The following is a 10,714-nucleotide window of genomic DNA, read 5'->3' as shown; positions in this document are numbered from 1 at the left end:
AGCCCGTATATTCAGAAGCACCGTTTTTGCATACTTCAATTCCTAGTTTAATTTTAAGCTGTCCAAACCTTGTTTGTTGTTTGTTTTTCTTTTCTAGTGTAATTTTTTCATGTATCTAAAAAAATAAAAAAGAAAGAAAGAAAAAGGGCATGAACTTGCATATTGTCTTGAGCATGCGTCTTGCAACGTATTTAAGTTACAAGATTAATAACGATTTAAATTCCATGTGGATTGTGGAGGGCCCGATATCAACTGTCATCCGTGGATCGAGGAAAAGTTAGCACATAAATCTAAAATACCCTTCTCAAATTTTCATGGATGAATTTACTAATTATTCAAGAAAATTTCATCTATGAAATTTGGGAGACTCTCTGAGGTCCCAAATATCAATGAACCCAAAAATGGCATGTTCTTTAGAAAAGCCCAACCATCTCCCAAACATCAGAAAGGCACGTTGCCCTCGGACTCAAATACACCCTCACTCAAGTAAAACCTCTTACTTATTATAGTCGATTTATTCATGACCAGCTCACACAACTGCCTATATCACTCCCGATCGCCCAGAACCGACTGGCTTCTGACGACTTTTTTGTTTTGCAGAAGCACCAACGCCATGCAACGAGGCTATCAATTACAACGCAATAAGACTTCTTCATTGAATATGTTCGGTATAGTTGGTCCGCATATACATTGGATACTGTAGTCTTTTAGGTGTGTTTGGCACTGCAATTTTAAATCAAATTGCACAAAATCTATATTTTAGGATTGCTTTAACTGTGATTTGAAAATCTAAAAAAATTTAGATTTTTAAATCCCACCTTTTAAGATCGTTAAAGGCGTGCATTTTCTTTTCGTCCCCCCAAATTCCCAATTCAAATTTTATTTCCCCAGCAAAAGGCCTGAAAATGGGGACAAAGAAAAGAAAGGAAACAAACCAACTTGTTCATAGTTTCGCATCCCACAAGGATCCACTTCCTCGATCAAACCACACCCTAGGGTTCCAAAGAATCAAACAAATGAGGTCAATCATGGAAGGTAATGTTCACTGTACAGCGGTTAACCGGACGATAAAGCTTATAACGTTTAAGTCAGGAAGTCGACGGAGTTCTGGGCTCCAGTAAAGCAGGTGGTCTGAGATCTGGTGGTCATGGCCCTAAAATCATTAGCAGAAATTTTCATTTCATTTCCTTCTCCTTGTAGGTAGATTGGCTCAACGCCAAGTGACTAAGATTTGCTTTGGGCGGAAAAGTGATCTACACGTGGCAATTGAACACGTGGCAGCACGATCAAAAGGGAAATATTTGTGCGCAAAATTTTATCGATTTTCCCTCTTCTTCCCGCTTAGACAGCCAGACATATTTCAAAGTTCCGCTCTATTTTTTCCTGAGATTAACCAGAGACACAGAGAGAAAGTGAGACTGGCGGCTTAAGAACCAGAGCACTCAGCAGAGAGAGAGAGAGAGAGAGAGATGGTCGGTGGCACCACTTTTGCCAAGGCCATTTGCTCGATCTGCTACGAAGATCTCAAGCCCATTGTTGAAGATATCCAAGCCATCTCCATCTGCGGCCATGTCTTCCACGAGCTCTGGTTTTTCTCTCTCTCTCTCTCTCTCTCTCTCTCTCTCTCTACATAAACACACACACACACATGCATACATACATATAAACATGTATATGTGCGTCCAATGAAAAGTCACAAATTGAAATTGATTCTATTTTTGTTGCTTGTGTGCGTGCTTGAAACCCTAGTCTGCAGCAGTGGTTCGAGTATTGTTCCAACGCGAAGAAATGTACTTGCCCTGTGTGCAAGCAGCTTTGCTCGGCAAACAATGCCAATCGTCTCTATTTTCAGTCCGTCGGGGACTCGAACGATACGGTGCTCACTCAGAAGCCGGTCAATTGCGAGAAAGACGCCGAAGAATTATGCAGGGAACTTAAGAGATTGGAGACAAAGGTGTCAGGGCTTACTTCGGTTTTAGAGCGCCAGGGGAAGGAGCTCAAAGAGGTCAATGAGGAGGTAATTGATTGATTTTTTGTGATTATGTTTGGTTGCTGAGAACATTTGCGAAAATGGAAGAAATTAGGGTTGGCATGTTGATTATTTGGCTTTGTTAGATTTTTTTCATTTATGAAGAATTTGACGGACACTGAGATAGGAAACAATTATGTGTTATTCAGATTTTGTGGATTACTGTCATTTCTCAGTGCTCTTTTTGGTTGCTGAGCAATGTAGTGGGTATAAGAAATTGAATATAATTTTTTATTCCTTTGTATATTTGGCTCAATCGAGGTCAGCTTTGTGTGTGTGTGTGTGTGTGTGTGTGTGTGTGTGTGTGTGTGTGTTTGTAGCTCCAACTAATTGAAATGAAAGTAGAAATCAAAAAAGTTTTCTTTTCCTCCACATCTCCCCCTATCATCTAAAGTGCGTTGTGAGCTGCCTGGTTGAAAAAGTTTGAAAGGGAGTAACGGGTTGAGTTACAGTTCATTTAATATTTTATAAGCTAGAAAAGAAACCCTCATTTGAAGTGTGCCTATTATGAAGTATATGGCTTGATTGAGCTGGAACTTTCATTATTCAGAAACTTATGAAAGGTTATAATTCATTCTTTTGTCGAGGAAAAGTATGGAATGACAGAAAAATTAAAAGGGGAACTTTGCAATGTCTTCCATTATTTGTTAAAACAGATTGTTGCTTGGTCGAAGCCAGAGCAAATATTGTACTCTGCTTTAGCATTTGTTATTCTCCTGCAAATTTTCCTTCTTATTTTAATTTTATTTTATTGGAAAATTTCCCCAGAAATATTTGCAACTTGAAACATGAATTAGTAAGTTGTCTTGATTTCATCTCAGTTTCACAGTGTCCAAATTTGCAGTTATATGTATAGTCTTCTGACCTAAAGTTACTGTTTTTTGTTTTCATCTGGTTCTTATAAGACCTCTTTTTCTGTAGCTGTTTTCTTGCAAAGAGCAGGCAAAAACGGAAGCAGCGTTAAAGAATGAAGCCCTGAAACAAAGAATATCCATGCAACAGCTACTTCATCTGAAATCTCAGGTGAACTAGTAGTTTTTGTTCTAGATTTTTTTTCTTCTATTTTCTGGTTTCAATCGGTTTATTAGATTTTGGAATAAAGTTTTGGTCAATTCTGTCATAGGAGCTTGATAAATCAACTTTGGAATGCTTGAGGTTGCAAGAAAGGAATATGGGCTTGGCCAAAGAACTTGCAGCATTAAAATTGTGAGTGCATCTGCACTATGTGCAAATCAATCTCTCAATATTTGGTTGGCTATATGTATATATTTTTTGTTGCTCACATGGTTATATGGTTCATACTGCAGGGTTTCTGATCTGGATCTCGATGAAGAGGAGGTTTTAAAGCTTGCCTCTTTTGGTAATGCTGCCAACAGCAAGGATACCATAGACATTCTACGGAAATCCTTGGTCATGCGTAATAGGTAGATTATCTAATGCCATTTTGCAATTGATTCAATACATGAATGGAGAAAATTGTCTAGTTCTGGTTGAGTGATTTGCTCTCAATTAAGATTTATTGATTTAACATCACTATGGGTGGAAAGATAATATTGATGAGCCTTGTGCTTGTATAATATTTATATGAAATAATAAACAATTTCCTGTTACACTTGGTTTTGTATTGTCTCCCTCTTAATTATGCTTTTAACATATAAATCTCCGCTGGCCATTTTCTGATAGGAGTTACAAAGAATTGATGGCAAAGTGCAACATCCTTGGAAGAGGAGAGGCTCGCTTTAGCAGAAAACTTGAGAAGGCTAAAGAGAAGATGAGTAAATTAAAGGTAAGTCCATGATGGGATTGTAGGTTAATCTCATTTAGTGAGTGGTTCCTAATATGATTTTTTCTTTTGCGATATCAGACTAGGCTACAAGAATTGGAGACATCTCTTGAAGAAAAAGATAACAAAGATTTGAGGTCTCTAAAAGCTTCAAAGAAAAATAGTTGCAAAGTGGTTACTCAGAATGGTGTGAATAGTAACTCAAATTCTAATTCTTTGCCCGCCAATGATTTTTCATCACAAGATCAAGAGAAACAACTTTCTGCACCCATTCTTAATTCAGGTCAGACAGGATGCTTGACTAGTAATCCATCGTGTTATAGGAAACTGGAAAACTTCAGTTTCACTAACGATATGGATGTAAATTATACTAAAAAAGCTACAAGCTCCATGGCTGTTAATAAAGAGAGACATGAATACTTCTTAATAGATGAGGATGATTCAAAATTTTCTACAGCTCCACGTGGACTTTCAGATCCTAATGCTAAATATCAAACCAATGAAGATGTAGCTGAGCAGAAATCTACTCCATTGAGATCACAGGTGGCTTCTGACATGAGCAAAGAAACTAGAGTGCATGGACTAGATAATCTGGTAGAACATTTGGGTTCAAGAACTGGTATCAATAATGATATGGGAAAGACTCCTGCTGCCCTGGACGAGGATGTGACATTGCTTCTTGATGATGTTACAGAAGTTGAGCCACCCATGCTTAACATTAGAAAGGAGTTTCCATCCCCACTACCACTTTCTGAACCAGGTATAACGTTGGTGCAATTTGAGTTTGGATTAAGCCTGATATCGCTAGCTGATTAACAATTGCCTGAAGACATTGAATGATTAGAAACTCAAACTGTAAACTTATTGTTTCCTCTTTATATGACTTACAAAATCCTTCAGGGGACATATGTTTCTCTGGCGGATTGCTTGGCCCGGATGGAACATACAGGTATCTAGGTAAATGGTGCAAGCGGGGCGAGAGCAAGGGATCGTTAGCAAAGCAAGGTTCATGTACGGGTAACCTGATTGCTATTGGAGCTGATGGGAGAGGTGGTAGAATCAAGGTTCTGAGATCACCAAACCAATCTTCAGTGGTGAGTTTATGTGCTCATATCTTTCATTTAATTATTTTTTCTAAAATGCAATTTTTGAAATTCCTGTAGCATTTACCAGACTGATAGTAACTACTCTTGTGAGTGGATTTGCTAGTTTAATTGTGATTGATTTTGAGAATCAATACAACGTAACTGTTTCATGTTATTTTGTTAAGGTTTGACCCGTTATGACTTTCATAGGAAGTTCTTCAGCTATCAACATTGAAAATTGCGATAAGCTGCAGTTTTATGTAAATTTTGATGCATGTTTCTTTCACCTTTTTATTTTTATAATGCTCATGGAGCTATTTATTTACTACAATATCATCTGCGTGGTTTTCAACTTTAAAATACATGTTAGACATGGGAATCTTTGTATTGGAATGTGTTTCAAATATTTATTTTGAAAAGGAAATTGTTTTCCTTATTTGACAAGAACTTAGGTTAAGGATTCTATGAACATGTATCATCAGCAAAACTTCGGTTATTGGAGAAATGCCTATATGAGGGGCTCACAGGATTTGTGGAGATTTACAAAATGGGGAATTCCAAGGAAGCATGGGAACTAGGGCTTGGTTCCATGGCTTAAGACGTCCTCAAATATGAAAATTAGATTTTCTCCATGTCTTAGGTGTAAGGGTTCGATTATGCTGTTGTATAGTCTTGTCTCTATGTATTTCTCTATGATTATAGGGGACTAATATCTCTCTAATCTATCAATATAGGCAAGTCTGGTAAACCATGTTAATATTTTGCACTTCTGTGCCTGTGTTTTGGTATATATTAACTGGATCTCCATGTGCATGTGCTTATGCTAGCGTCAACGCTTCTATGTACTTATCCTGCAGGATGGTAAGGAGACTTCAGTGGGAGCAAAGAGGTGCAAGTATGGAGCCAAGACAAGTCGTTTGCAGTCGCAAGGGTGCTTACAAATAGAACATTTCTTTGGAAAGGGTTAGTGAATAATTAAGTGTTCAGTGCAAAACAAATCTACATAATATTCTATAATTCCCAAGATCTTTAATTACCATGATTTTCACAATAAATTAATAATATGTGCCGAAAGAACATACCATAATCCATAGCAACTAAAAATCATTTTTGAACCACGATCTCAAAGCATACACACTAGAAAATGGTTTCTCTCACCTAACCATCTTAAGTCGCACCAAATAGATGAATATTGTGTATATTTATAGAGATATGATACATTGCCACCTTAAGACACAACTTTTGACCATTTTTGTCTACGTGACAACTTTTGCTTTTGCTTTTTTCTTTTTTTTTTTTTTTTTTGAAAAAAAAACTCTAAAGCTAGTTATAAGATCACCTTGCCACGTGAGTAAGGTGATCAAGAGTTGTGTCTTGAGTGGCAAAAGATCATATATCATGTTTATAGGATAGAGACAAGGCTAGTTTCCTTATTATTGTTTCCTCATTCGACTATAACTCTACTTCCCATTAAAGTTGGAGTCCAATAGGAACCACTTCTTATTTGACCAACAGTTTAATAAGATTAGGATTAGATAACCTTATAACGAGTAAAAAATTTAATCCATCCTTTAATTTTGTCATCATAAACACAATAGTCAAATAACCTATTAGTGTGAGTCATGGCGGTTGTATATAGGGGTGAGTATGGGGCCGGGGGGGGGGGGGGGGGTTTCCATCCTTTTTGGCCCTGCCCCGCACCCCTACGGGAGGTGAAAATTGCACCCGCAAACCGCACGAAAAAAGGAAGAATTCGTGCGGGGTAGGGGTGCGAGTTGTGCGGGGCGAGGTGGGGATCCCGGTTGGTTAAAAAATAGTTGAAGACAAGTTGTCGCTCTCCAAAATTATATATTCAATGCAACAAATCTGCATGGGAGAAATTCAGTGTGTAGCCTCAGTGAAACAGATGTACGGTGTGTAGCCTCAGTGAAAATTATATATTTTCAATGCAACAAGCCTTTTTGGTCTTGCCCCACACCCCTACGGGAGGTAAAAATTGCACCTGCAAACCGCACGAAAAAAGGAAGAATTCGTGCAGGATGTGGGTGCAGGTTGTGCAGGGCGAGGCGGGGATCCCGGTTGGTTAAAAAATAGTGAAGACAGGTTGTCGCTCTCCAAAATTATATATTCAATGCAACAAGCCTGCATGGGAGAAATTTCCAGTGTGTAGCCTCAGTGAAACAGATGTACAGGAGTAGAGAATAAGAGCATTAACCCATGATTCAAGAAAAAGTTAATGTATTCTTAAATGTTCTTCCCACCTAATTCAGTACTCAATGCAGGGTAAAGAGCTTTAAGGCCAAAAATTCAACGTCAATAATCCTATTTTTTTATTCATGCTGGGTGGGGCGGGGATCCGTGGAAAAAAATAACTTAAACCCGTGCCTCGCTTTGCCCCGCACGGGTTGCTTAAAATTCAACCCGTACTTGTAAAAATAACACTAAAAATCGTATTTTTTTGGGGCGGGGGATGCGGGTTGTGGTGGGTCTACGGGTTTTTGCTCACCCCCAGTTGTATATCAATAAGGTGATATAGTTCATAAATGAGAAGTATTTGAAAAGCGGTCTAACAAAATTTATTTTGTTAGACTATTCCTGTTATCATTCATCTAGGGCTGTAAACAAGCCAAGTTTGAGCGAGTAGTGCTTGTGCAAGCTCGACTTATTTAAATTTATCACAATCCCAATCTTAGGCCGAGTTCGAGCTTATTTATCACGAGTTTGAGTTTCTGACGAGTTTTAAAAATTAAGTTCCGCTCGGCCGATTTTGTTGTAAGTTATATAGTTTATTTAACATACAAAAAAGAGGAGGCGAGCTCATTTAAAAATTAATATTACATTATAACATATAAACAATATATATTTTTATTGTATGTTAAACAAACTATATAATTTACAAAAAATAAAAATAAAAATAAATGATGTAATGATTATTAAATATTTAATGATAATACTTATAATATATAATAAAGTGATTACATGTCATATGCCACAATGTTATATTATTATATGATTATATAGTCCTATAATTATATTATATTACATGAACAATATGATTAAGTATATGAATTGTTATTATATCATATGACTAACAATTAAGTATTGATATTATTCCATTTTACTATTTTAGATACATATAACCAATAAATTATATATAACCAATTAATATATACTGATCAATAACCATTGTTATTTGTTACTTAATTTATACTTGCATATAGTATATTGTTTGTTAATATACTATATTATAAAAATAAGTTATATATTAACAAATTAATCTATATATACACGAGTCGAGTTTTAATAAACGAGTCGATTTTTATACGAGCGGGTTTACGAGCTTTAATCAAGTCGAGCCGAGTTTATACGAGTTTGCATTGTTTAATAATCAAGCTTAATTTCGTGTTCACGAATAGTTCACTTAATAATCGATTCGAGCACGAATTGAGTTTATTCGAGCAAATCTCAAGTAAGCTCATGAGTAGCTCAGCTCTTTTACACACAATCTCACAAATGTATGTTCAAAATGAAAAACAAGAAAAACCAAACATATTTAATGAAATATTAAAAAAAAATAATAACATAAACAAATATTACACAATCCACAAACATTATGGGCTCTATGGATTACAGTCAAGACCGATGGTGTTAACATGTTTCTTAGGATTACTTTAGTACACGGAATGACTATTCCACTAGGAAAAGAAATTGTTTTTATTAAAAATTAAAGAAATGTGGAATAAAATAGCCTTTCACATTGCCTATGAGGGAATAACTATTTTTTAAATTGATGAATAACTATTTCAAGTATTAGATTCTTATCATATACTCTAATAAGGCTACTATATTCCATTTTCTTCAATTCCTAATAAAATTTACTCATTTTTTTTCTTCTTCTAATGGAATAGTCATTCCGCATACCAAACAAGACCTAAATGTTTTTTGTGGTAACCTTTTTGTTAATGAATCTGCAATCATGAGCTATTAGGTAATATGTTCTATGGACACTCGTTCTGAACTTCCTCCTTAACGGAAAAAATATTTAAGCTCCATATGTTTAGGACAACTAGAATATCTTTTTTTGAAACACAACTGCAGAATTACCACAATGAATTTTTAGCCACTTGATAATAGTGTCGACATTTTCAAGTTCTAAGATAAAGTTTTGCAACCATAAACCATTAATTGTGGTCTCAAAGCATGCCATAAATTCAACTTTCATTGTGGATGCAACAATGATGGTGTGATTTGCACTTTTCCATGAGATTATTTTTTTGGCTAAAAAAAAAATTAATCAAAAGTTGATTTTTTGTTTTTTTGATGAGTAAAAAAGAAGCTAGGAAATCAAAAGTTGATTTTCTACTATCAACAAATCCGGCAAAGTTTGAATCGGAGTAGGAAATCACCTCTAAATGATCAGACTTCTTAAAAGTGAGCACATAATCTTTTTTTTTTCCTTGCAAGTATCTCACACTTTTTTTGCAGCTTTTCGATGATCCATTATGTGATTGTTTTGGTATCTGCCGAACATGTCAACTGCAAAATTGATGTCCAGCTTAGTGCAAAGTCTTTGCATATATCAAGCTTCCTACAACATAAGCATAAGAAATTCTTTCCATTTGTTTACGTTCTCATTCATTACGTAGGCTTTGCATAAGACTAAACCCCTTTCTGAATTGGAGCTACACTAGATGAACATTTCTTCATGCCAAATTTCTCTAAAACTCTTTCAATAGTTTTTTAGTCAAACTTGACAAACCACGTGATCAATCTCATAATATTTTTATTCCTATCGACTATCATATAGGTTGCCTCATGCCGTCACCCATGTTTTTTATTTCAAAGTTTTTAGAGAAAAATTCAATGGTTTCGTGCAATAAACCAAGATCAATATTGGCAAGCGATATATCATTACCATATAGAATCAGAAACAGAAACTTGCTTCTACTAACCTTCAGGTATATACACTGACCAACATTGTTTTCCTTTAAACTGAATAAAATAATTGTATCATTGAACCAAAGATACCATGGTCTAGAAACTTAAACAAGTCCATATATTGACTTATTTAATTTGCAAACCATGTGTTCTTTTCCCTCTATTGGGAAGCTATCGGGAAACAGAAACTTGTTTTCACTAACCTTTAAGTATATACATTGACCAACATTGTTTTCCTTTAAACTAATAAAATAATTGTATCATTGAACTAATGATACAATTATCTGGAAACTTAAACAAGTCCATATATTGACTTATTTAATTTGCAAACCACGAGTTCTTTTCCCTCTATTGGGAAGCCATCGAGAAACAGAAACTTGCTTCCACTAACCTTCAGGTATATACACTGACCAACATTGTTTTCCTTTAAACTGAATAAAATAATTGTATCATTGAACTAAAGATACCATGGTCTAGAAACTTAAACAAGTCCATATATTGATTTATTTAATTTGCAAACCACGTGTTCTTTTCCCTCAATTGGGAAGCTATCGGGAAACAGAAACTTGTTTTCACTAACCTTTAAGTATATACATTGACCAACATTGTTTTCCTTTAAACTGAATAAAATAATTGTATCATTGAACTAATGATACAATTATCTGGAAACTTAAACAAGTCCATATATTGACTTATTTAATTTGCAAACCAAGTATTCTTTTCCCTCTATTGGGAAGCCATTGGGAAACAGAAACTTTCTTTCACTAAATTTCAGGTATATACACTGACCAACATTGTTTTCTTTTAAATTGAATAAAATAATTATATCATTGAACTAAAGATACCATTGTCTGAAAACTTAAACAAGTCCATATATTG

General features: G+C 35.4%; 1 protein-coding gene across 3 annotated transcripts; it reads left to right on the top strand.

Moving 5' to 3' along the window:
* The first annotated feature begins 598 nt into the window (after window positions 1-598).
* LOC133864374 (uncharacterized) lies at window positions 599-5,969 on the top strand. 3 transcript variants are annotated; one of them, XM_062300681.1, is made up of 10 exons: window positions 599-711; window positions 1,201-1,588; window positions 1,750-2,017; window positions 2,951-3,052; window positions 3,153-3,235; window positions 3,337-3,453; window positions 3,713-3,815; window positions 3,894-4,572; window positions 4,713-4,906; window positions 5,755-5,969. In XM_062300681.1, the coding sequence occupies exons 2-10, from the start codon at window positions 1,470-1,472 to the stop codon at window positions 5,863-5,865; spliced, it is 1,776 nt and encodes a 591-aa protein (XP_062156665.1). In that variant the 5' UTR covers window positions 599-711; window positions 1,201-1,469; the 3' UTR covers window positions 5,866-5,969. The 3 variants fall into 3 exon arrangements, with proteins under 3 accessions (XP_062156665.1, XP_062156666.1, XP_062156664.1); XM_062300682.1 differs by having other exon boundaries at window positions 612-1,588; window positions 3,894-4,095; window positions 4,270-4,572; XM_062300680.1 differs by having other exon boundaries at window positions 612-1,588.
* The last annotated feature ends 4,745 nt before the right edge of the window (window positions 5,970-10,714 follow it).

This window comes from Alnus glutinosa, chromosome 3 (genome assembly GCF_958979055.1).
Source record: "Alnus glutinosa chromosome 3, dhAlnGlut1.1, whole genome shotgun sequence".
NCBI classification, from domain to species: Eukaryota; Viridiplantae; Streptophyta; class Magnoliopsida; order Fagales; family Betulaceae; genus Alnus; species Alnus glutinosa.
The sequence above is the reverse complement of the archived record's forward strand: the minus strand, read 5'-3'. Positions and strand labels throughout refer to the sequence as shown.

Excerpts from the sequence above, each read along its gene's own strand:
- LOC133864374 (XM_062300681.1), top strand. The coding sequence starts at position 1,470 with ATGGTCGGTGGCACCACTTTTGCCAAGGCCATTTGCTCGATCTGCTAC. Across the intron at positions 3,236-3,336 it reads GAACTTGCAGCATTAAAATT|GGTTTCTGATCTGGATCTCG; the intron begins GTGAGTGCATCT and ends TTCATACTGCAG. Across the intron at positions 4,907-5,754 it reads CACCAAACCAATCTTCAGTG|GATGGTAAGGAGACTTCAGT; the intron begins GTGAGTTTATGT and ends CTTATCCTGCAG.